Source organism: Ovis aries, chromosome 7, assembly GCF_016772045.2.
Source record: "Ovis aries strain OAR_USU_Benz2616 breed Rambouillet chromosome 7, ARS-UI_Ramb_v3.0, whole genome shotgun sequence".
Lineage (NCBI taxonomy): Eukaryota > Metazoa > Chordata > Mammalia > Artiodactyla > Bovidae > Ovis > Ovis aries.
Genome location: NC_056060.1, coordinates 30,661,104 through 30,688,225, shown reverse-complemented (window position 1 = coordinate 30,688,225; position 27,122 = coordinate 30,661,104). Strand labels below are relative to the sequence as shown.

At 40.4% G+C, this 27,122-nt stretch overlaps 1 protein-coding gene across 5 annotated transcripts in view; it reads right to left on the bottom strand.

Annotated features, from left to right (window-relative positions):
• Positions 1 to 4,588: 4,588 nt before the first annotated feature.
• CDIN1 (CDAN1 interacting nuclease 1) overlaps positions 4,589 to 27,122 on the bottom strand; it is a 234,008-nt gene continuing 211,474 nt past the window's right edge. For 2 of the 5 annotated variants that reach the window (XM_004010430.6, XM_012181163.5), the window contains one exon: positions 4,589 to 6,916. In XM_004010430.6, the coding sequence (XP_004010479.2) occupies positions 6,787 to 6,916 (130 nt within the window). In that variant the 3' untranslated portion in view covers positions 4,589 to 6,786. Of the gene's footprint in view, positions 6,917 to 15,824; positions 24,670 to 27,122 lie in introns of those variants that run through there. The other 3 variants (XM_012181160.5, XM_042252244.2, XR_009601350.1) reach the window with 3 other exon arrangements.

Below are 27,122 nucleotides of genomic sequence, written 5' to 3'. Positions count from 1 at the left end.
TAAACACACACTTGTTGTTGTTGCTGTTTAGTCACTAAGTCTGACTCTTGCGACCCCATGGACTATAGCCTGCCAAACATACATCAGGGCCCCATAAATACTCATGTCTTCAAGACCCTAAATGCTAAAAATACAAGATGGAAACATCCCACAGAGCCAAAGAGGATCCAGTCTCAGCAATATCTGTCCTGAGTCTCAGTTCTCTCCGGAGACACTCATGCAAGGAATCATATACCAAAATGGCCCCAGTGATTTAAGTCCTGGGAACCAGCAGAGCACAGAAGAAATGTGAGAATTCCAGCTCCTTCTGTGTCATAAGTCTCCAAAATATGCGGAAACATGCCAAATGTCTCTGGCTTTCAGATGATAACATACTCTGAATTAATGACTAATAGGGAAACACCCCCTGAGCAGTTCACGGACAGTGTCTCTCCCAAGTCAGATCCTGTTGGCCAATGACCAGAGAACCCGTCTCTCCTGAGCCAGCGGACACTTCTATGGCCAAGAACCACTGCGTCACCGGCTCAGCAGTATAAAAGTGAGCAATGGAAAGCACCATTTTTTTGCAGTTAATCTAATAATTTCACCAAATATCCCCAAATCTGTATACAAAACATAGTTGCCTTGACTTGATTTTAGGGGAAACTTCCTTAAATAGAAATGTAAAGATAAAGCTAAGCCTTAATAAGCCTTTTTTTTTTTTTTAAAAAAAAAAAGAAACAAAAATTTTAAATGTTTGAGTTAATTTAACAATATATTGGATAAACAATAATGTACAAAGGCTAATTTTAAGGCAAACGCAATGAAAGCACAGGAATTCCTCTTACAACTAAGTGTATATGTGGCTGCTAAGTTGCTTTAGTCATATTCAATTCTTTGTGACCCTATGGATTGTAGCCCACCAGGCTCCTCTGTCCATGGATTCTCCAGGCAAGGATACTGGAGTGGGTAGCCATTTCCTTCTAGAGGGGATCTTCCCAACCCAGGGATCAAACTGTGTCTCCTCCATTGGCAGAGGATTCTTTACCCTCTGAGCCACCAGGGAAGCCTTTACAACTAAGTATGCATCCTCAAAGACTCTGGTAAATGAAACTGCCATATTTCAGATTTTGAGGGTTTCTAAAGTAATTAATTCTCACCAAAGTAATTAATTTACATCAAAATATATGATGTGTTTCTCTGATTCCAATAAATACACCTAGTTTTCAGCTGAAGAAAATGAAAAAGTTAAAATAAAAAGGCTCCAATTATTCCTTTAATGCAAGTGAGTAAGAGCATATTTAATCTAAGCTTAACAGTCATTCATTTGTGCATTCAACATTTATTGAACACCTGCTCTGTGCCAGGAGCTCTGTTAGCTATTGGGTCATAGAGTGGTGAACAAGATAAATATAGTTCCTACTCTATGGAGCTTACAATCGAGTCAGAAAATCTCACCAATGAACTAGAGAGAGAAGTACATCAACAATTGAGATAAACGTGGCACAATCAAATAAAAGGTACTTACAACTTTTGGTTTACTTACAAAACTATGGTTTCCTGCAGAGGTCATTAGGATTATATAAATTTTGATTTTTCCCTATAAAAGTAATTTCAGTTAAAAAACAGTCCACTTTATATATACTCAATTGTAATTTCTGACTGTATCTGTGTTGAATATTAAAAATGACACTTTTTTAAAGAAAAAAGTGCTAGCTATTCTAGAAATACCTTTAACAGGCTGTTTTCAGGGGAATTCATGACTGCTTTAGGTTAATGGTCGGTGGCTTCATGTTCAGGCCTCAATTAAACTCTGAACTTCCATTGTTATTACTTAATTGACTTGGTTATATTTCATGTCAGCATTTCAAAATGACCTTCCTTTTAAAAAATAAAAATTACCTGACAGGGAAGCATTGTGGCAGCCATCCCACACTGTCTTTATGTATGGTTGGGCCTAGCATTTACTCAATTTATCTACCACTAGGGTACTTCTCATCATCCTTGCTTATGACATGAGACAGCTCCAAGTAAATGCAAGTGGTGAGGGAAAAGAGATGAAACACGAAATCTATCTGCTACCATGACTATTATTAAGATGCCAACTAAATCCACTGATATCCACTTTAATTCTAATCAGGGAGTTAGCCTTAAACACCTTGCATATCATGATTAAATGCTGTCAAGTTATGCTTCTTTGAAAGCAGGATTATGTGCACCTTTTCCTTCCATTACAAGTGCCTCCAAAGGTTTAGTTGTGCCAGTTAACTAGATGGAAACGTAAATCCCCTTTACTTGTACATGAGACAACAATAAGAACAAGTTGGATTGCTTTAACTAATGAGTGGGATTTTATATAAAGTAGGTATGACGCCAAGATGGAACTCTGCTAGACTGGCTGAAGCAAATTAAAGCATCAAATGAGTCTTTCCCCTCCCCCTGCATTGTGGAAAAGTTTTAAAAGTCTTTTTGAAGTACTTTGATCAAGCTTTGAAATCATTTTAGTGGATGACTATTGTATGAAAACCGTAATTTATAGTTCTTGACCTAAGCAGCTCTTTGTCTCACAGCCATGGTCAAAACAATAGCAGGAAAGTGAAAAACACAAGGGGAACGCAAGCTGTTCTGGTTATTATTTAATTCATAATTCCATCTTCCTTAATCTTTGCAATCCAGGCATGTTCTTAATAAAACATCTTCAGACCATTTTGACTATATATAGGAAGGTTAGTTTGGCATAATACAATTAGAGGGTCTGAACTCTGTCACTGGGACCTTTCCTTAACCTGAGGGTGACCTACCAGGCAGGTCCAGAGAGGATCTCGCTATAAATGGTGACAGTGCAGGCAAACTCCTATTGTTTGCCTTTTAATTTCCTCTCTAGTTAAGCCGGCTTTGTTCCTTGACCTTAATTGAGAAGGTGCCAGCTGGGAGATTTTCACCTCCCATCCTATTCACAAAATAGTTATACTTAGGAGGCAATTTGCTCCCAGCAGATCACACAGAAAATGGCACGCTTCCTCCAAGATGAACGAGCTAGGCCGTGATTCTCTAATTGAATCACAGAGACATTTTACTATTTTAATTAGTAATTTTCATCAGCTAAACATCACCATTCAGCCTGAAAATATCAGTAAACCTCACATGTTCTTTGGACTCTTTTTGCCAAAATAGTTACGGACAGACTAACCCTCAGGCTCTCTTGGACCCTGTAAATATCTTAGTTCAGGTTTTACGATCTTCAGGTGCCACAGATGCCTGTGAACATTGGGTACACAGAGGAGCCTTAGGTGCGCTTTTCCCCAGAGGGTTTAGGCCCATTGTTCTTCCCCAACCTCGACTCTGAAAATACATGGATCAGGATTCAGATGGGCTGCATTTCAGTCCTGGGATCAATTCCCAGAGAGACAAAGAACCAGTGGATAGTGTTGTTGTTGATGCTCAGTCGCTCAGTCATGTCTGACTTTTGCGACCCCATGAATCGCAGCACGCCAGCCTTCCCTGTCCTTCATGATCTCCCCGAGTTTGCTCAAACTAACGCCTATTGAGTCACTGATGCCATCCAGCCTCTCATCCTCTGTTGTCCCCTTCTCTTCTGCCCTCAATCTTTCTAGCATCAGAGTCTTTTTCTGTGAGTTGTAGTGAGTAAGTGCCGAATGTGTGTCCACATGGGAAGAAACTGCAAAGGCTGGAGAAGGGGAGATGACAGGGAAGAGGAAGGAAATGGAGGCCAGCACGTGAAAGATTTCATTCAACTGAAACTGCAGGTCTGTAAAGGGGGTGTGTGTGTTGCGGGGGGCCACTGGTGAGAAAGAGCAGACATCTCGGGTATCTTGGTTCCAGAGAGGAAAGGAAACACTGGGTGTAGCTCCTCAGGAGGGGCGAGTGAATTAACTGTTCACTTGGGCGCTGTGCGTTAATTAGTGAGGTCCAGCGGGGCCCATTTAGTGGATGACCTCATCCAGGGCGCTAAGCAATCCCCTGGTGGCTTTAATGAGTGAGTGCACCCCCTCAAAGACTTGACAACTTATCTTTTTCCAGAGCGGAATTAAGCCTTGCCAATAATGAGCAGCTACACACCTATGCTTAAAGGAAAATGATGTCCTCTGGACAGCCAGTTTTCTACTCTGCACCCGAGCCTCTCTTTTATATATGATTTAGGAGTGTTTAGAAGAGTTAACAGACACTTTGCCCAGAGCAAATTAAAAAAAAAAAAAGAAGCCTCATTGTTTTTTGTTTGTTTGGGGTAGAAACGGGGTGGGACCAAGTCTGTGAAGTAGCCTGAAGTATCCGCGCTGGATCAGCTTTGCTCTGAACTCATCCCTCTGAGAGCTTCTAACGAACAGTGTCTCTTGTTTGTTTGTGAGAGCAGACGCTTGGCAGGTCTACATATGCCAGAGAGAACATCATTGCGTTTTATGTTTGTACACACACTCCTGCTTTCTGACTTGGCTTAATTCATCAGCACGGTTTGCAGAGATCTCCATAAAGTAGGATTTGACTTTAACATTAATGTTCTAATGACGAGAAGAAAAAAAATAAGTCACCATATGTCTACTCTTTAGGGGTGATGTTTACACTGTCTAAATTAAAAAAAAATACAAACAAGTAAACAAACAACACACATAGAAATATTAATAGCACAGATAAGTATTTCTTACATAAAAGGACAAGGAGGATTTCGGCTTCTAATCTAGGAATATCAGTCCCCCCAACACCACTCCTCCAGCGTCTACTGAAAAGTAATACACATTATAATCACATTAGTTTTTATGTTGTATAAAGCTTAGTTTTAAATAACTTTGTAACTTTATCATGGTATGTACAGTCTACCACTGGTTTCTTTCCCACTTTTCAGGGCCAGATTTAAAAATCTCATCCATAAAGAAAAGGTGGTGCCTTTGCCAGAGAACGCTGGTACCTTCTCCTAACATATTATGTCAGGGTGCCAGGTAGGAGCAAGCACCTCTTTCGTTTTTTAAATTTATTTGTGCCCCTTCATCATAAATTTGTTTAATGTAAAATAAACAAATCCTTGATGAGGGTTTAACAAGGTTTTCAACATCTGTGCAGATCCATGTAATTTACTCCTAAAGAAGAAAAATCAGTTTAAAGCATGCCATGAAAACTGCTTTTAACAACAGTTTGGTCTAAGAGTGTGCGTGTGTGTATTAAGACAACAGTGGTTCCCAAGTGTGTGTCTGTGTGTGTGTGTGTCTGTGTGTGGTGTGTATCAAGACAACAGCAGTGGTTCCCAAGTGTGAGTGTGTGTGGTGTGTATTAAAAACAACAGCACTTGTTCCCAATCATTCTGTTTTACTCACAAAACCTGTATGGTGAATTCTACACTGAAGCACAAGTTTGCCTGATAGTACCATACCATTTCATCATCTCCCTCTTTCTTGTTTAACGCAACCTACCACAGAGATAAAATCCATGCCTGAACCCAACATGTTTGTGTTCTTCAAAAGCAAAGGCAATAGGCAGACGTCTGCATACCCTCTTAGGTGCAAAATGAACAAAGTACAGACAGTACAGTTAAGTCTTTTGAAAGAACCAAGCAATGCATATAACTTGAGGGTGTTTGTAAAAGTTACATTTTTACTAATATTTCCAAACTCACTCAATATTATAAAGAATATTATTTTTTGTCATCATGGGGGAAAATTTTATTAAATACATTTTTGGGTATGGATTAATTTTTACCTTCCTAAAAGATAGGTTTATAATGAATTTATAATGATGTTTTCCTTCAGACTGAAATTTGGTTTGTAGTATAAAAAGTGAATAAATGAAAGTGAACAAATACAAAACTTCTTTTATTTTGCTAACCTGAAAATCGCTCTAGGTTTATTTTTGGTACACTTAATTCATTCAAAGCCGAACTTCCCTAACTTACGGGAGATATAAAGCAGGGCAAAGAATGCACTTTTGAAAAATTTTACTCATAAAAATACCAACCACCATCCATACCTATAGACAACTAGTTGTGTTTAAAAATAAACTCTTTTCAAGGCTGGCCCCGAGCTTCAGTTATCTGCCCTCAGCCCCCAATCCAAAAGAGAAGCGTGGTTTCCAGACACAACATAACTGATGCTTTTAAATGAGATAAGTGGAAAATGTTTTGTGTTCAAACAAGTAATATAAAAAGAAGAAATTCTCATCAAGTATATTTTTTTCAGCTTGGCTTACTGCCATAGACATCAGGAAACCATAAAGACTGGACAAAGCAAGCGCAGGCTCCCAGCAAGATCAGCCCTTGTAGGTGAGCGAGAAAATCTAGTTGTAGCCTTCACGACTTTGGCTTTGCTAGGACCGTGAGAGGTTATTCCACGACGGTAATGCAATCCTGGGTATCTGTAAGTGTACATGAAGAGAAATGGGGAGGGAGACAGAATGAATTCAGGCTTAGCCAAAAAATAAATAAGAGGGCAATTTGGTAACTGGGCGGAGAATTGAAAAATCACACCTTTCAGTCTCCACATTTTCCTTTTGTTCAGTCTATAAGGAGAAACCATCCGGAAGGAAGAAAGATTATGACTATCTATAAACTAACTGTTTGACAGAGACAGAAATGCTGATAATGAGTGGGTTGTGTCTGTAGTTCTTGGCTGTTCCCATGAGCAAGGGATGAAGGAAAACAGAAACTCTTGATATGTTTGTCTAAAGAGGTAGTGGTGTGACCACGGGCAGCGAGAGTTCAGCTGAAGTTCAGGGCAGATGTTGCCAGGAGTTTACGCTGCAGGAAAGTAAAATTGCTTCCGGATTCACCTTCTCCTCCCAGATTCTCTTCCAGGATCGTCAGGGTCAGGCAACACTGTGGCACAAGGTGACGATGTCAGTGGGAAAGCAGGCGTGGAGCAGGATGCCCCTCTCCCGGTTACAGTCCAGCTCCTGGATAAACCCGTACCAGTAGATGACTAAGCCCGGCCCAAACCTGCAAAACATGAGAAAATAACACACACAGGCAGTACTGACATAATCCCAGAAAAAGGTAACCACTGATGCATGGATAAGACGACTAGAAGACTTGACACAGTTTTTATTTTGGTTGCTATGATTCTGACTGCAAGTAGCTGAACTTAGACCAAAACGTTTATTTAATGGAAATGTTACCACCTTGGATGGATTTGTTACCTTTTTTTTCAAGGCACCTGAACTATTTCACTACCCTGATTTCCTCTCAGTCAGGTGTTATGCTGACTTAGCTGATGAAGGATAAAACAGAGTTGCGGTAGCACTGAGCTGGGGAGCACCAGGCTTGGGCTTTTAGTCTTTTAACATTCAGGGGCACAGCTGAGCACAGCTTCCCCGGTGGCTCAGCTGGTAAAGAATCTGCCTGCAACGTAAGAGACTGGAGTTTGATCCGGGGGTCAGGAAGATGCCCTGGAAAAGGGAATGGCAACCACTCCAGTATTCTTGCCTGGAGGGTTGCCTCCATGTAGAGGCGCCTGGTGGGTTACAATCCATGGGGTCCCAAAGAGTTGGACATGACTGAGCGATTAACACTTTCACATTCAGAGGCACCGTTTTAAAGGTTAAACTTACCTATTTTCAATTAAGTGGAAAAAAAAAGTTTGAAAAGTAATATTAAAAAACGAAATGGCTCAAAGTCTTCTTACAATATACCAGCAGGGCCAGAAGTTCCTTCTGCCCTGTTCTTTCTAGTCTAAAAAAAGAAAACAAAACCACATATACACACATATGACAACTGGGATCCTACAGAGAAATCTCTTGACCCTCTTCTCTCTGCACTACAATTTCTTTTAAGCTTGAACATGGCATGAAATTTGGCTGTAGGTTCTTATCACGAAAACAAGGAATAATGCCACGTAGAGTTGAGAAAAAGTCTTGACAGATGCAGGCTTAAAACCTCAGTATTTCTAAATAATGCCTCCGAATTATCTCCAATTTAGTTAGCAGCACAGTCAGGAAGTAGTCAGCAGGAAGTTGAGACCTCTAGGTTGGGTTCATAAAGATGTAATCATTATCAATCACCATGCACACAGAGATGTTTTGCACATCAGTTTCACGTTTTTCTTACCAAGAGTACTTAATTAAAGGGCAGCTCTACTTTTGGTGTCGTGTTGCAGGAATTTTACAGTGAAATCATAAATTATGAATGTTGGGTTAGTAAAAGGATGTCTAAAAACAGAACTGCTTTCTGTATTCTGACATTACAGCGGGCTGAATTGAGCTAGGCCAAAAGGCTTTTTCCTTCCATGATTTATTATATGCTGAAGTGTACTTGCCAAAACAAACAGTACAGGATGGGCTGCGAAATACTGTATGCACAGGAACAAGTTCAGTTGGATATCGTGGGATGGTTTATTTGGGGATTCACATCAGGAAGGTAGCCAAGCTGGATGCAAGATGAACTGAAACCTTTGCATCCTCACTGTGCAGGGACAGAATCCTGAGATGGCGGCTCTCAACAACTGAACATGTTCGGGGGATGGGGGGGTCACAGGAGCCATCTAGAATGCAATGCCTTGGAGTACCAGGCCCTGCCAACATTTACCCTCAGGGCTGACTGCACATGCTTTTGTTTCTCAGTATCTCTGAAGAGTCTCCTTTGTGGTCAGAAGAATCAGGCACCTAAGGTGGCAGGTATGCACACCTCCCCCTCTGCTGCCACTCTTCCCCACTGTGCTTACTTGCCTATCAGGTGAAGCTCACACCTAAACAAGGTATTGCTTCCATTGGGGTTTCTTAGTAACTCTCAATCATAAACAACTGTCTGCAATGGATACCACTTGGTTTCTTGATTTCACAAAGAGCTCTGTGACTAGTATCAGATGATCTTGGGTTTGTCAAGACAAGTCTGGCAAAAGCAGGAAGATCTGTGATTCTGAGGGTCATGCCTGAGATGCCTTTAAACTTTCCCATCAGTAAAGCAGCCCTGAGTCACAGTCTCGAGAAACCTAACTAATGTTAACCTCAACACGTTTCTCCTGCTTTATTACGCAGCCATTCTGGAAGCTGTGATGTTCTTTAGAAAGGTGCTCATATTTTTACAAAGGGAGAAAAAAAAAAGGCAATCTAACCAGTCATGGAAAAGAACAAAAGAATATATAGAGGTCATAAACAACAAGCCCAGTGTTTTAAAGATTTAATAAAACAAAAACACATATTACCAGCACTGAGAGAGTGAGAGCAGTCTGCTCTTTACCTGAATCATAAGCCAAAGGACACGAGGCATGACGGCTCTTTACGAAAAGGGCAATTTCTAGGCATTAAAATCAGGCTGGGGAACACCTCGATGACCAAGAAAGTAGACTTGTGTTTCACTTGTGAGGCAACAGATGAAATCAGCAACCAGAAACTGTTTTGCACGATTGTGCCTCTGGATTGCTTTCATGTCCCAGCTATTGTAAACACTGCTGCAATGAACACTGGGGTACACATGTCTCCTTCAGTTCTGGTTTCCTCAGGGTATATGCCCAGCAGTGGGACTGCTGGGTCATAGGGCAGTTCTAGTCCCAGTTTTTTAAGGAATCTCCATATTATTCTCCATAGTGGCTGTACCACTTTGCATTCCCACCAACAGTGTAAGAGGGTTCCCTTTTCTCCACACTCTCTCCAGCATTTATTGTCTGTAGACTTTTTGATGATGGCCATTCTGAGTGGTATGAGATGATACCTCATTGTGGTTTTGATCTGCATTTCTCTGATAATGAGTGATGTTGAGCATCTTTTCATCAGCAGATGAATGGACAAGGAAGTTGTGGTACATATACACAATGGAATATTACTCAGCTATAACAAGGAATGCATTTGAGTTAGTTCTAATGAGGTGGATGAACCTGGAGCCTACTATACAGAGTGACATAAGTCAGAAAGAGAAAGACAAATACTGTATGTTAATGCATATATATAGAATTTAGAAATATGGTACCAATGATCCTGCATGCAGGGCAGCAAAGGAGACACAGACATAAAGAACAGACTTTTGGACGTAGTGGGAGAAGGTGAGGGTGGGATGATTTGAAAGAATAGCACCAAAAGATGTACATTACCATATGTAAAATAGAGGACCAGTGCAAGTTTGATGCACTGAAGCAGGGCACCCGAAGCCAGTGCTCTGGGACAGGGAGGGGGGTTCAGGTTGGGGGTGACACGTGTATACCTGTGGCTGATTCACGCTGATATACAGCAAAACCAATCACAATACTGTAAAGTAATTATCCTCCAATTAAAATAAATACATTAAACAAAAATAAATGGAAGATTGTGAATCTGAACGTTTCATGTAGTGGTTTGCTAGGAGGACTCTCTAAAGGTAGCAACACAGATATTTGAGCTATTTTTAGTATATATGGGAAATGACTCATAATAAGGCTCTACCACCCAAATCTTTGTTCCCTAGCTTCTGGGTGACATTATATTAACTTGGGTAATACCAGCTCTCTTGTGTAACTCAAAAGCTCTGACAGTATATCTTAATTAATCAAAAACAAGGAAATATAACTTCCCTTTGTAAATAGAGATTGGCAGATGAAGGCTTTCAAATTATGTAGTCTTTGAATGACAAAAATAATGGGGACTACAGATGGTGACAAGTTTGGAAATTTAATGAGAAAACAAGATCTGGCTTTGTTCCCAACACCTTGAGTGCATTTCTGATGTTTCTCCAATAGCTCAGGATCTAGAGATTATCAGATGCTGGCAAGATAACCTTTCAGCAACTTATCCACTTATGAGGAGGCTGACCATATTAAGCAACCTTGTATGATCAATTCCTTGATTACTGGAACTTACAGAAGCGAGCATGTGGGCTGACAATTTGAAAAACCAAGCAACCTATCTCTAGTGTTTCCACCTGAAAAGGTGTAAAACAGGGAGAGAACCAAGACCTAGGAAATTTTTATGTCAGGCAAGTACATGCTTAGGTACCTAGAGATTTCACCGTTTTTGATGTCTACTGGATAAGAATGAGATCACTGGGAAGGCAAACACAACCTTTGTGACCAATAAAAATCAAAGAGACTATTAACAGAATTTAAAAGAAAATAGAGTCCCTGGATATGAGCAAATGTGCAAAGCAGAGGGTTGGTCTGCTATTAGGACTGAAGCCCTCCCTACCAGGCTTGAGATACTGGGTAATGGGATGTGTATGGATCTCCGAATTGACTGTGTAAACACATTTCAAGGTTGACTATAATTTGGAAGTTACTATTTCCATGGTCAAGTAATATGACCAAAGCCTCCAAATGATTTTAAAAACTACTGTGGAGCACAGCCTGGAATGTGAGTGACTCTTGAACAAGTAATTTTGCCTGCAAATAAAATACTACCATATTAGCAAAAATAACAAATACCTCTTGAAAACATGGGAGGTGAAAGTCAAAAGCCATGACAGACCTTGAGGGTATGAAAAATAAAGCTCCTTGTAAATAATGACAACCTTATAAATGTGTTTCTCTGGTTTCCTTCCATTTTAGAGTAGTTAGAGAAATTAAGTAGGAGACGAATGAAAACTGGGTACCCTTTTGTAGGTTTTGAGCATATGTATCTCCATATGCTTCACCATTTGTCTCTCTGCTCTCTTGTGACCCTTTTGAGGGCAAAGAGCATGTTTCACTTACATTTGTATCCTCTAGACCTAGCACAGTACCTGATACATGACAGATACCCTTGGAAAAGATGGAGAACACAGTGTTAGTAATAATAGAATCAGACAGCTTTGCACTGGTTACTGGATCAGTGGCCACCTAGACACAGGCAAGATGGAAGGGCTCAGACATTGCCATGGTTTGGTAATTTTATTAGTGACCAGGAAGGGCACCCCAATGGCATACTTACAGATCACAGTGCTAGTCATAATAACAGTTACAATGTTAATTATTAATAATTTCATAGCACTGACTATGTGACAGACACTGTTCTAGGCACTTTACATGTGTGGATCCATTTAATTCTCAGATCAGCTCCATGAGGGAGGAAGTTATTGTCCACAGTTTACAAAAAAAGAAACTGAGGCACATAGAAATTTATGTATCTTGCCAGAGGTCATGTAGCTAAAAAGTAAGAGGAATCTGCTTTGGAAGCCAGGACTGGCTGGAGGGTCTGTGATTGTCTTGCTATGATGTAGTGATCAGTCTACTAAATATGGTAACACAGTATTAGACTTCAACCAGAAAAAGAGCAGAGATGCTCTATGCACTGGTCAGACCACATCTAGATTGCTGTGGAGGGTTCTGGTGTCATATTTTAAGGTGAATATCTCTAGTCTGGAACTGATCTGGAGGAGAACTCTAGGATGAGTGCGGAAGCATTAGAATAACAAAGCATATACGAGGTGGAAATGGACACTTACAGTGGTAATATGCTCACTCACGACCTTTGGATTTTTACAGTGCTCCCGGGAGAAGGAACTGGATTCCTGGTGTAGCTCTTGAGCACAGATGAAGGGCAATGTTTGAAAGTAACCAAGAATCAGATTTTGATTCAACATGGAGAACAATCACTGAGTGAGTTTGGAAGTAGATCTTTCCTCAGTCGAACCTCCAGAGGAGACCACAGGCCCTGGGGCAACGTCTCGAGTGCAGCCCGTGAGAGCAGGCAAAGAGGGTGACTCGGGAAAGCTACGCCCATATTCCTGACCCGCCGAAAAAGTCAGATAACAAATGTGCGTTATTTTAAGTCATTTCGTTTGGGGCAGTGTTTTATATAGCAGTAGATAACTAATAGATATACCTGCACCATAGACTTGAGTACTCAAATACCATTCTTCAACATATGCAGTATGGAGAGTCCTGTTGTCTACAGGTTGTCTTTTGTTAGTTAAACTTGAACCTAGACTATACAGCAGAAGGAGTTACCGAATGAGATTATCAGTAAGTAGAAACTCTTTTGGAGAAGGCAATGGCACCCCACTCCAGTACTCTTGCCTGGAAAATCCCATGGATGGAGGAGCCTGGTAGGCTGCAGTCCGTGGGGTCCCTAAGAGTTGAACAAGACTGAGTGACTTCACTTTCACTTTTCACTTTCATGATTGGAGAAGGAAATGGCAGCCCACTCCAGTATTCTTGCCTGGAGAATCCCAGGGACAGAGGAGCCTGTTGGGCTGCCGTCTGTGGGGTCGCACAGAGTCGGACATGACTGACGCGACTTAGCAGCAGCAGAAACTCTTTGTCAGGGCAAATCTCAGATACAAAGCAACTCTGTCCTATTACACTAACAGAGCTTTTTGGCTCCTGACTGACTATACCCCAATTCCCCTCCCTGCTGTGTATTTAGGATGCTGGGGTTTCCCAAAGAACTAGAGAAATCATATATAAAATGAAGAATTCTGCATGTTTCTCCCAGTTCTGTGGTTTTGGTGTTAAACTTGGCTATTGGGCTTCTGAAGCTGCAAAGAGAGGGTGGAGAGAGGATGTGGAATGTTGGTTATAGGCACAACTCTTTGCCAGTTGAGGTGACTGTTGACAACTAAGGAATAGACATTTAAAAAAATCCAGTGGGGGTAATCCAAGCTTGTTGGGTGTTGGGGCAAATCAATTTTGTCAATCTCAACAGGTGCTGAGGACAATCCAGGAAAAACAAATGCTGGTTACATTTTGTTCAGTTAAAAAAGGCAGCTCAATCTGTAAGATATTTTTTAAAAAATTGTCAACAAAAATGTTTTAAAAATGGTATTTCAGAGAGTAAACTCTTAAGTTTTTCAGAAAAATTTAGCTATCCTCAGATAATCTCTAAGGTTGTCAGATTATGAATGTTGGACAGAATATGGCACAAATTATACATCAAGTCTTCCACAACTCTCAGAGAAACTCAGAGGCACAGATAGAAAATGTGGGCTCCCAAATTCATGAAGAACTTGCTTATTTCTTTTAAGCTATATAAAAAATACTCTCTCTTCCTTGTCATGCCTCTGTGCTATCCTATAACACAGGAATTAGGTGGATGGTAGTTTTACTTAAGGAGAAAAGAGAAAACTACTAACTTTCTATTATATTAAGACTTCTCTCTTTCAGGAGAGTGAAAAAGTTGGCTTAAAACTCAACATTCAGAAAGCTAAGATCACAGCATCTGGTCCTATCACTTCATGGCAAACAGATGGGGAAACAATGGAAGCGATGAGAGACTTTATTTTCTTGGGCTCCAAAATCACTGCAGATGGTGACTGCAGCCACGAAATTAAAAGATGCTTGCTCCTTGGAAGAAAAGCTATGACCAACCTAGACAGCATATTAAAAAGCAGAGACATTCCTTTGTCAACAAAGGTCTGCCTAGTCAAAGCTATGGCTTTTCCAGTAGTCATGTATGGATGCGAGAGTTGGACTATAAAGAAAGCTGAGTGCCAAAGAATTGATGCTTTTGAACTGTGGTGTTGGAGAAGACTCTTGAGAGTCCCTTGGACTACAAGGAGATCCAACCAGTCCATCCTAAAGGAAATCCATCCTGAATATTCATTGGAAGGACTGATGCTGAAGCTGAAACTCCAATACTTTGGCCACCTTCAGATGTGAAGAACTGACTCATTGGAAAAGACCCTGATGCTGGGAAAGACTGAAGGTGGGAGGGGAAGGGGACAACAGAGGATGAGATGGTTGGATGGCATTTTCAACTCTATGGACAGAAGTTTGAGTAAACTCTGGGAGTTGGTGATGGACAGGGAAGCCTAGCGTGCTGCAGTCCATGGGTTTACAAAGAGTTAGACATGACTGAGTGACTGAACTGACTCACTGTCTGAGGTACCCTCTTCAGAGAGGCTGAAATGAAATGTAAATGCAGGAACTGAGAGATTTCCAATCGCATATTAGATATCATTTTGCTAAATTAGTCCCAGTAGCCAACTCCCTGGTTGGCTCCCTACAGCCCATTTAGCTTCTATTTCTCCACAGATTTCAGAGGGCCTGTGATCAGACATGGAGAAGGCGATGGCACCCCACTCCAGTACTCTTGCCTGGAAAATCCCATGGATGGAGGAGCCTAGTGGGCTGCAGTCAATGGGGTTGTGAAGAGTTGGACACGACTGAGCGACTTCACTTTCACTTTTCACTTTCATGCATTGGAGAAGGAAATGGCAACCCACTCCAGTGTTCTTGCCTGGAGAATCCCAGGGATGGTGGAACCTGGTGGGCTGCCGTCTATGGGGTCGCACAGAGTTGGACACGACTGAAGCGACTTAGCAGCAGCAGCAGCAGTGACCAAACATAACGTCTATAAAGATGTTGTTTAAATACAAATAAAATGATTCCAGTACCTAACAGCAAAGAGGTAACTAACATTTACTGTGTGCTTATTATGTGGCTGGCAGTGTTTCAAGTGCTTTTATCCGTACAAGCTAATTTAACATGCACAAGCCAGCCCCTTATGTGAGAAGGAGTAGGCTGTGTGTGCTATGATTATCCCTATTTCACAGATGAAAAACTGAGGCAAAGAAATGGTCAGAAATGTATCTCATATTTATGGAATTAACTTCGCTTATCAATGGTTTCAGCTCCAAGAAAAAATAACTATGTATTAAAAAAAAATCAATACACTTTTATACCTCTTTTGATAATATGAAGGTGAATGGTGGTGGGATTCATATTCAATTGTACAATTTGGGTATCTACATAGAATAAGAGAAAACTCATGACACTGATCATATCCTTCTTTTCTCAATGAGCTGTGTTGCTATAATTACATTTAAAAAAGGATTCTAATGCATGAGGGTTCTGCAATATAAATCTGGATCAAGTCAATAAAATAAACAATTTTCATCTGAAGGATGACAAGAGGACGATGGAATGATTTGATGATGTTAGTCAAGTTCTTCGTCATGAGGGTCTTCATCAAACAATAAAAACAAAACCTAGTTGTATTGATTCAAAATCTTTGTTCCCAACCCAAACTTTTTCAATTCATAAGCAAATAGGAAACTCCTCTCCAAAAGAGGAATAGCAGAAAATCTTTTTTTTTTTTCCCTTTCTTATTTTGAGTTGCTGTGTGGGGTCTGAAGTATCTTCTGAGGATGTGTGCAGACATGTGGCTGTTGGAAGTCAATTGTTTCACCATCAAAAAGACTTGCATGTGGTTTTTATGAAGAATGCATTCTCAAACACACAGTCCAGGACGAAGGAGAAATATAAAACATCTTGTAATTGTTTTAAAATAAACTCTTACACTGTTTATTTAGTTTTAATCTGTGTGTTGTAGATTGGTTATGCACTTGTTAATCACTGTTGTATGTATCTCCAGACAGAGTTGTAAATAACTTTTCAGTCCAAGTGAAATATGCTTGCACATGTTTATATGCAAAGTATGTGTGTATTTATGCCTGTGTATAAATATGTGTACAATAATAATAGATTAGTGATCATGTAATACAGCGTCTTAAGGTTCTGGCACTACGGTCAATTTCACATACAAAGCAAATATTCTTTTTTTGGTAATATCTAGAGATGAAGTAAAAATATAAATTGATTGTTTCATTTGCTTTTTTTGGCTTGGCAACTCTGTTTGCAAATTGAAATGACTAAAGAAATAGAATCCTAGTTACAAATATTCTTGCTGGGTTTATGGATCTTCATGATTAAAAATGCAAGTCTATATCTTTGTAACATCAACTTACTGTCTATAATCTTAAAAATAAAAAAGGAGACTATGTGAGAAATACTGATTCACTTTTGGCTTTTATGCCACATAGAAAGTAAACAGATAATATATTATTTTGAAGAAAATTTAAAATGTATATAAATACACAACCACAACCACCTGAAATTCTCCTTGCTGTTTATATAACTCAGCATTTTCATGTCTATATTAAATTGCCTGGAAAAGTGCTTAACTTCCACTTCACTTTGTCCTCTGTTGGGTATTCTTAGATGCTATACTAACAGTCTTTCTTGCCTATAGGAAATCTCTCCTCAAAAGAGAAAAATTGAGGTAGGTGGGAGAGAAAACAAAAGCAGAAACTTTTTTATATTTAATCCATTGTTTTTAATATCTGTTTCCTTGGAGAAACACTACTTCCTGGCTCTCTGCATTTGCCTATTAAGAATTTAATGTAAGCCTGCATATGTTTAAGTGTAAAAATAAGTTATCAATTGAGTAATATAATAATAATAATTGAATAAATAAGATGCCAAAAGATTCACAGTGCAAGAATAAGTAGAACAATAACATGATGTTCTAGAAGTCTTCATAGACAAGGCAAGTTCTCAGCTATGCTGCATTTATTCATATAATGGCCTTTTAATTTTCTCCATTAAACCCATTTTTTTTTGAGAGAAGAGTGAAGATTGGGACTAGAGGTTCTGAGAGATAGAGAGGGATGGCAGAATCAGAAGTATATTGAGATTATTTTATTGTGAAACTAGAGAATGAGCTTAGGTATGATAGCGCTGTTTTTTTGTTTCAAATGAGGATGTATGAAGTGGATAGTACAATGTTTCTCCTTTTTTCTCCAATGGGATGGAAAGAAAAGAGAAACACCAAATGCAGTGAAAGAAACCAAACAATAAAAAAATCACAAAGTACCCAAGGTCATATTTGCTTTGAAAATACTTAAGCAGTAAGAGTGACAGGACTCTTCAGGGGACCTTGGGTGCAAATCATATCTCTCTCTCTAGAATTTATACCCCAGCCTTCTACCAAAAGTTGGGGTAGCTTACAAAATTGGTCGTGTGAATTATTACATGTTTTCTCAGTTATTTCCCCAGGGAACCATGCCAAAGGCAAACCCATCATTTCAGCTGATTTAGGGTTTGATGTCAGAGAATTTATAATTGACACGACAACCATAATGGAAAGCGATCATCACGCTGGCAACACATGGGGCTGACGGTGCAACAGTCCATGTCGGTATTTGCCAGTGAGTCAACCATGGGCTTGCTCTCATAAACGTTGAGGGTATTTCTGAACTTTTTATTTCCAACTTCCTGAATACTAGAAATCAGAAATTATAAAACAGAAACTATTTTTATCACAAAAATCTTGCCAACTTTTTGCACATAGTCTTTTATTATTAGGTAGAGGGGGAGGGGGGGGCCTCTGTTTCCTCAGCTCAGTTCATGGAAGATCACAGGGTAACCTGGAGTTCAGTCAGACGTTTATCTCAAGACACAAAGTGATTTATGGGTTCTGGATATATATACGTCTGCTTAAAATAAAAAAAATTATCGGAATTTTCATCCTTGGCAAAGTCAAGTAACTAAAGGATTAAGGCTGATACATGTTTGCCCTATAAATCTATCATTAACCAAATGTGACACAATGCTTCAGGTATGTCAGATTCCAACTTGCTCTAAATGTGTAGTTAAAATTTTCTTTTACTCATGATAAATCCTTCATGATAAGGAAAGTCCCTCTGGCTAAATCATCACAGTCCTCAAAAGCAAACTTCTCAATTGTATAGATTCATAAAGGCAAATGCTGGAAAGAGGAGAAAAAAAAAAAAGAGAGAAGGTAGAAACATCCATGTCATTAGGAAAAAATGGCCTGGTAAAGAGAAACAAACAAACAAAAAATATCTCAGAAAAAAAAAAAAAAGAATAATCCAGCCTGGCAGTTATTAAACAAACACTTTTTAGAATACAAAGTTCCGTGAGAACAGCTTGTATTTCAGAGGCACGCGGGAGTCAACCAATGAATAAGGGGTGAGCGGATACATGCATACATGAACGAAAACATGACAGGGCCCCTGCCTCAGGGGAAGCTGTGGATGCTACCATGGCAGAGGCATCGCTTTGCTGACAAAGGTCCATCTAGTCAAAGCTACGGTTTTTCCAGTAGTCAGGTATGGATGTGAGAGTTGGACCATAAAGAAGGCTGAGCACTGAAGAACTGATGCTTTCAAACTGAAGTGCTGGAGAAGACTCTTGGGAGTCCCTTGGACAGCAAGGAGATCCCACTAGTCAATCCTAAAGGAAATTAGCCCTGAATATTTTTGGAAGGACTGATGCTGAAGCTGAAGCTCCAATACTTTGGCCACCTCCTGTGAAGAGTTGACTCACTGGAAAAGACCCTGATTCTGGGAAAGACTGAGGGCAGGAGAAGACGGGGGCAACAGAGAATGAGATGGTTGGATGGCATCATCAAATGAATGGACATGAACTTGAGAAAACTCAGGGAGATAACAAATGACAGGGAAGCCTGGCATGTTACAGTCCATGGGGCCACAAAGAGTCGGACACAACTGAATAACAACATTTGGGGGAAAAAATCTTTTGCTGATACTCTCCACCATGCAGGGAAGAAAAATCATTTTTAAACATGAGAAAATGAGCCTTAAAAACATGCCTGAGTTGCACATTCTGAAGAGCTAGCTCCCAGAGGGGCTGTTAGGAATCCCTGCTTTCCAGGTTGCTATGGAGGAGATGATGCTGCGGCTTAAAACCTGGTAGAAAACAGAAGTACCATTCCCAGGAAGGGCCACTCCTGGTGGTTGAGGTGGTGACTGTAAGGTGGGTGGGAACTGACTGCTAAGAAGAAAAACTAAGCACTTGGGAACCAATCGCTGCACACAGGTGGCTCTCTTGAAATACAATCAATTCAGGTAGGCTTTTGTTTACAGTAGCTTTTATCTAGAAGATAAGGTTGTAAAAACATCAATCAAAATGAAGTACTACTGTTCCTGGCCATATCTCAGCAGGTTCATCTGTTTTATTTCTTCCTCCCTTTCCAAATACCTTAAGGTGTTTAAGATGAGTGAAGAGATTTCAAACTATGAAAGTGAACGGTATTTGTGTAGGACATGTGGGTTTGCACTCTGCGAACCACACGTGCCATTGATACGGTGCCTGTAGCATTCTCAGGCTCAGGCGGAGTCTGTATTCCTATTGCTTTACTTTCTAATAATACGTAAACTTTAAAAAATGATCTCTACACATTTGCAACAGTGCTCCTTTAAGAAAAACAAGGATCTGGTGGCTTCTATACACTGGGTTAAGGCTTTTAGTTTATTTCTACCCTTCCCCCCAAAAAAGGTACAATAAAATAGCAAATTAGAAATAGAATATTGAGCTTGGGAAACAAAGAATGCATTTTATGGTTAAACTGAACTTAGAAGGTCAACTGTATAGTTAACAACATTTTAAATTTAAGCCCATAAAGATCCTATTTGATTTTATTTTTAACTGCATTACTAATTTAACACCAGATCCACACAATGAAGCACCGAGGCAGGGATGTTTCCAAGTGATAAGGGCAACTGTGTTGAGGGAGTGAAAAGGCACGCTGGCCCAACTCCAGAAGACACTCACCAACAGGGCGGTGAGGGGGGCAGGAGACACCTGACTGCCCAGAGCAGACAGACGCATGGGAGGCAAGTTGAACTGATGTCACCTGGAAATAGACCTTAAATCTACACACAGCCAGCAGGCTTCCCTGGGCTGGATGCCGGTGTGCTGAAGGTCTGCATGGTGGAAAATATCTTATCTGTCCTTCTGAAGGTTTTGAGTCATTCTTCAGGGCTGGGCTTTGTGAATCCTTCTTCTGACTGATCCCCTTTTAAATACATCTAGAGGAAGGCATTCTAGTAAACATGAGGCCCAATGTACCCATTTCAGATTCAAGTCTCCTGGATTCAAAGAATACCTGATACCATCCTTGTCTTCCAGGGGCTTTTAGGAGTAAGGCGGACAAGTAGGTTCAAAGGCAGTGGTGTTGGAGAAGACCCTTTAGAGTCACCTGGACTGCAAGGAGATCAAACCAGTCAATCCTAAAGGAAATCAGTCCTGAATATTCATTGGAAGGACTGATGTTGAAGCTCCAATACTTTGGCCACCTGATGCGAAGAGCTGACTGATTGGAAAAGACCCTGATGCTGGGAAAGATTGAGGGCAGGAGGAGAAGGAGATGACAGAGGATGAGATGGTTGGATGGCATCACTGACTCAATGGACATGAGTTTGGGCAGACTCTGGGAGATGGTGGAGGGGAGGGAAGCCTGGCGTGCTGCAGTTCATGGGGTTGCAAAGAGTCGGACACGGCAGAGCAACTGAACAGCAACAACAGAGACAGATGTGGAGGACAGACTGCGCGAGAACTGTGCAGAAGGCCCTGCGGTGGCCCCGAGGAGGGGAGGGAAGGCTCGAGCAGAAGTAAGGTGACCTTGGAGTCTTGAGGTCAGCTTTGCTCAGTGGTAAGGCAGGGAGGGTGCTTCTGGTGGAGGGAGAAGCACAGATAGGGTGATGAGCAAAAGCCTGGGGGCTTCGGGGGCAGCTCAGAAAAGTTCGGAATCAACAAAGATCATGGGCCTGGCAGAAGACACAGTTGGAAAAAGCGGGGTGGGAGTGAGGCCGCTGAGGGCCAAAGGGGTGGTGCACAAGTGGAGGGCCTGTTCCTCTGGCTCCATGGAGCAGGCACGCCAGCCCTTTGCCCCAGGCTAATCCTCTTTTATGAAACCCAAATACCCGGGGCCATGTTTCTGTATGGAATTTGTGAGCTAAATATTTACTTTGTGTGGGGCCAAAGTATCTACTACAGCTCACTTATTTGGGGGTAAACACATTAGAGAAAAGTATACATTAAAACAAATCTCTCTCCCTCCCCCCATTTCCACTACATACAGAAAAAAGACTGCCATTCAAAAAAAATAATAAAACAACACACAACACACAGCAAAACCAAGAAACGGAAAGCTATATTGAGGGCTCAGCTTTCCACTGTCGCTGGGACAAAGTACATGTATATAAACAGTCACAGCCCAGCTCCACGGGGGTCCCTCCAGCTTGTATTCTTTGAGAGGTCTGCGGGCAGGAGGTGACTGGCCAACAGTTTCCTTAGTGACTTACACAGCAACCTTATTGAACTTAACAGGAGTCATTAGCTACATTTTATGAAGATAAGGACTTCCAGGAGTGAGTTCTACTCTGGTTGTTTTCTGATTAAAAGCAAGACAAGGGAGAGAGAGCTCCGCCAAACCTGCAGTTTTACTTGACAAACTCTGCGGCTCTGAGTTGGCCCCAGGAAGGCCACTAGGGCTGGTGCTGTGGTTTGACTCCATTCGAGATGAAAGCAATCTGTCAGTGTGGAGAGGAGTTACAGAGGTTATTTTAAACATTTAGTTCAGCTTTTGACTGTCTTCTTTTAGAGGCATTCCTGGCTGCAAACTACCTCATCCTGGGTGACATAAGACAAGCTATTGAATGAGGTTAGACTGAGGTCCCCACAGTCAGAGAGCTGGTCCATCCATGTTGCCATTAGCTGATTAATAGGTGTTTATTTTTAGGGCTTGAACTAACAGGCCATGTTAAGGCCAATGCAAGATGATATTTGAAGTAATCTGTGAGTGCCTCGTGCTTGCCAAAGACCTTACTTTTTTTGTGTGGTTGTTGATGTAGCTCAAGTCCTTGTCAGACCAGTAACATTTAATGTCAAAGACAGAGAAAACTCTGCCCCCACTCCATTATAAAGAAGGCCAAGAATAGATCCATTATCACTATTTAAAAAAAATATTTGTTGAAGGAAAAAGGAAGACAAATATGACCTACCCGTTATGGCAGCTGGTTAAGTACAAATTCTCATCCAATAATAAATAATGAAAATGCTTAATATTAGGTCTGATGCCTTGCACAAACAATACCTAGGCTTACCATTTATTTTTCAATATTATGACTGCAGACATATGTCATTATAAAACATATAAAATATTTCATTATAAAACTTACTTGTATTTATGGCATTTATTTTGATTTATGAAATTTATGATTTTAAAGGATTCAGAAGCAAAATGAACTGGTTTGTCATTGCCAAAGTCTAAGTTTGAGAGATGTAACAATTACATATTTATTTTTGTTTAATGTTTACCTCCCTTATAGACATATATTCCATAAAAGCAGTGTCCTGTCTACTTTACCAACTTGGCATCTGGTGGTACAAGGCACGTATGTGCGTATGTGTGTGTGTTCTCTGTCGTGTCTGACCCTTTGCGGCCCCATGGACAATAGCCTGCCAGGCTCCTCCATCTATGTAATTTTCCAGGCAAGAATACTAGAGTGGGTTGCCATTCCCTATTCCAGGGGATCTTCCCGACCCAGGGATTGAAGCTGTGTCTCCTATATCTCTTGCATCGGTCGGCGGATTCTTCACCACTAGCGCTACCTGGGAAGCCCATATGGGACATCGCAGATGTTGAGTAAATATTGGCTGAATTAATGAATGAAAGGTAGAAAAGTTACACAGAGGGTCTTTGCACAGCTATTATGCTTAGATGTAGTCTAGATCTTGAATCTAATGACATATAAAGAATGGGCTCAATAGTTTCAAAAACAGTGCTATTATCAATATTTGCTTTCCTTAAGTCATTTGCCTTGGTAAGCTTTCCTACTTCCCAAAGCAGGACAGCCATTGGTGTTGACTGGCACAATAAAGGGGAAGTGAGAACTACTGGTTTTCACACTTCCTACCTTTTCTTTGAGCAAATCTTTGCTGGGACATTTTTACATGGAAATAAGACAGAAGCCTCTCTCTTTAGTGCGGACTCATCACCTCAGCCTTCGTGGTGCAGAATAGCACCACTTTAGCACTCCTTCCTCACCTTTGGTGGGGAAAAAAAAAAAAAAGTGCTAGTTGCTCAGTTGTGTCTGATTCTTTGCGACCCCATGGACTGTAGCCCACCTCTGTCTATGGAATTCTCCAGGCAAGAATACTGGAGTGGGTAGCCATTCCCTTCTCCAGAGGATCTTCCCAACCCAGGGACTGAACCCAGGTCGCTTGTATTGCAGGCAGATTCTTTACCATCTGAGCCTCTAAGGAAGGCCCTCCTTACCTTTTAGGTGGATACAAATCCACCTCTAGCCGTACTTCTGAGTGATAACAGCTCTGGGAAGGAGGTATTTAGAATGTAAGACTGGGAAAGATTGCTGGCAACAGTCCTGATTACTGCCAAAGTCTGTGTTTGAGACTGAGAAGCAAGGGACAGTTTTATTTGAACTTCACAGAAAGACATGGAAGATCTTAAGAGTCCCAAAGTCCTGTCTGTAAAGCTGTTATGTCCCTAATCAGATCAGCTAGGCTCCTAACAGGGACACATATGGCAATTTACCACCACGATTTCCCCAGGGAAGCAACCCCTGTGTTTTCTGTCTGTTTTCACGATCTACCCAACACAGATCAATCACTCAGAGATCCTGACACATTGATAACACCCCTCAGGCTTATTTACAGACCAAGCACTGCCTTACAGAAACACATTACAGTCACCATTTGAAACAATTCTTTGATCTCACCCAAGATTATACACTGGTTCTAGACTGGATCTGTCTCTGGTAGGACTAATAGTCCCCACGTCATAGGCTGAAAACTCTTCACTCTAATACCTACAAGGTGGTCAGATAAAGCTCTCCAGCACAAGATAGGACATGTCAGAAGAAGACGGAAATAACCTTCCCAAGAAAGAAGGATATCACATTTGGGGCATAATTTTAAGAGGAAGCCTAATGTTAGACTCCTAGGGTGAAATACAGACTGTTTTAATTTAACTGAGAGATGATTAACAAAAGAGGTTTGTTCTCTGACTGAATCTCACTTATTTGTTAGAATTAATGCCATTCATTCTGCAAGTTTATTCTACTGTAATATTTTAACAGCAAACGTTCTCATTTTGCCTCTTCATTTTGCTGAGATTTACCACTTAGAAATTTCAAACACATACCATGACAAGCAGAAAAGGTCACAGAAGATTTAGATAACCTCAGATATGCAGATGACACCACTCTTACGACAGAAAGAGGAACTGAAGAGCCTCTTGATGAAACTGAAAGAGGAGAGTGAAAAAGCTGGCATAAAACTCAACACTCAAAAAGCTAAGATCATGGGATCCAGTCCCATTACCTCATGGCAAATAGATGGGGAAACAATGGAAACAGTGAGACACTTGATTTTCTTGGGCTCCAAAATCACTGCAGATGGTGACTGCAGCCATGAAATTAAAAGATGCTTGCTCCTTGGAAGAAACTACATGACCAACCTAGACAGCATATTAAAAAGCAGAGACATTACTTTTCCAACAAAGGTCCATCTAGTCAAAGCTATGGTTTTTCCAGTGGTCATGTATGGATGTGAGAGTTGGACTGTGAAGAAAGCTGAGTGCCAAAGAATTGAGGCTTTTGAACTGTGGTGTTAGAGAAGACTCTTGAGAGTCCCTTGGACTGCAAGGAGATCCAACCAGTCCATCCTAAAGGAGATTAGTCCTGAATATTCATTGGAAGGACTGATGCTGAAGCTGAAACTTTAATACTTTGGCCACCTGATGTGAAGAACTGGCTCATGTGAAAAGACCCTGATGCTGGGAAAGATTGAAGGTTGGAGGAGAAGGGGATGGCAGAGGATGAGATGGTTGGATGGCATCACCAACTCAATGGACTCGAGTTTGAGGAAGCTCCAGGAGTTGGTGATGGACAGGGAAGCTGCTGATCTCCAGTCCATGGGCTCTCAAAGTGTTGGGCATGACTGAGTGACTGAACTGAACTGAAAGTATTGAACATCAGCTCAAGAAAATGGTTTGCAATTTTGTTTGTCGGTAGGGTCAATGTCTTTGGGTAACAGTATATAAACTACCCAAAGTTAAATGATAGTAATTGTTTAAGGCCTTGAGGCACTGGGGACAATCAGTCTGGAGGATACTTCAGTCTTTTCTTTTTATTTTAGGAAACATGAGGAAAAGCAGATTGTTTTATTTCACTAATCTAGATAAGGCTTAAAGGAGGAGAAATCTTGTTTAAAGGAGCAAATAACTAAGCTATGAAGACATCCCCCCCCCCCCAAATCTTTCTTTTTCCAGGCATGAGGAAGTAACATCAATTTACATTTACACAGTGCTTTATGCTTTCAATGGGCTTCCCTGGTGGCGCAGAGGTTAAAGCGTCTGCCTCCAATGCGGGAGACCTGGGTTCGATCCCTGGGTCAGGAAGATCCCCTGGAGAAGGAAATGGCAACTCAGTCCAGTATTCTTCCCTGGAGAATCCCATGGACGGAGGAGCCTGGTAAGCTACAGTCCACAGGGTTGCAAAGAGTCAGACATGACTGAGCGACTTCACCTTATGCTTTCAAGGAAATGTTGATTAGGAAGATGTATTTAGGGAAGCTGAGTGAGTCCTCAGACTCACTTCCTTATTGGAAGACACTGACCTTAGAACTGAGATGTGCTGAACTGGAATCCAGGGATGACAGAGGGAACTTGGAAAGTTCTGTTGAACCATTTTACCCTATGTTCCCCCTTATATTACTCTTCCAGTTGGGTTAGGATAAAATGTGAATCTTTACAGTTTACATCTTATCTTGTGTAGAGAGATCAAAGGATTCATTATTATTATTCAGAGAGTATTTAAATGTTATGAATTTGATATGATTGCTAAGCGCTATTAAAATACATTTAAGTAATAATTTTGTTTTGAGACTAATTGAGATAATTTACATTTGATGTCATCACTTCTGACAAGCTACTTCTCACGTTGTACATACAGGCAAACCTTTCAATCCTATAAAATGGGATTTTTGTCAGGCATCTTAAAACATCAGAAGGTAACATTAATTTTTATCTGTCAGGGTGTGCTAATTAGAGTTTTAAAAATTAAAACAAATTATGCCTGACTTCAAGCTACTCATTTGGTTTTATAAAAAATATAATTATTAAAAAAATTTTTTTTAATTGAAGGATAATTGCTTTACAGAACTTTGTGGTTTTGCTATACATCAACAAGAATTACATTTCTTTTTAAATGTGAGTATTTTACCTTTTAGGTAAGTAAAAATATATTGGCCTTATTCCAATTTTACAGCTGTAAGTCGCATAATTCCTATCAAAAAGTATAAATATAATCACCTTCCTATTTAAGAGAAACATCAAATAAATTGTGCACATTACCTGATTTCGGTCTTTGGCTATAATTCCTAGTAGCTATACATTAGGAATGAAATTAAAACACAAGGACTCGTAATATTTTTCATTACAGACAGAAGTCAGTTCTTAAGTGATAAAACTGATTATACTACAATCAAACTCTGATTCAGAATTAATAAAATGCATAAATATATATATGATTATAATAGTATTATGATTAAGAACATATTAACTTATTTAATATTAATTAACCTAATAGATTTTGGGAAGTTAAATATATTATAATCTTAGGATAGTTCTGGATCAAATGAGAGAGGATATTTAAATAAGAAAAGACTGAGTAACGTTAAATGTTATGTATAAGTGAT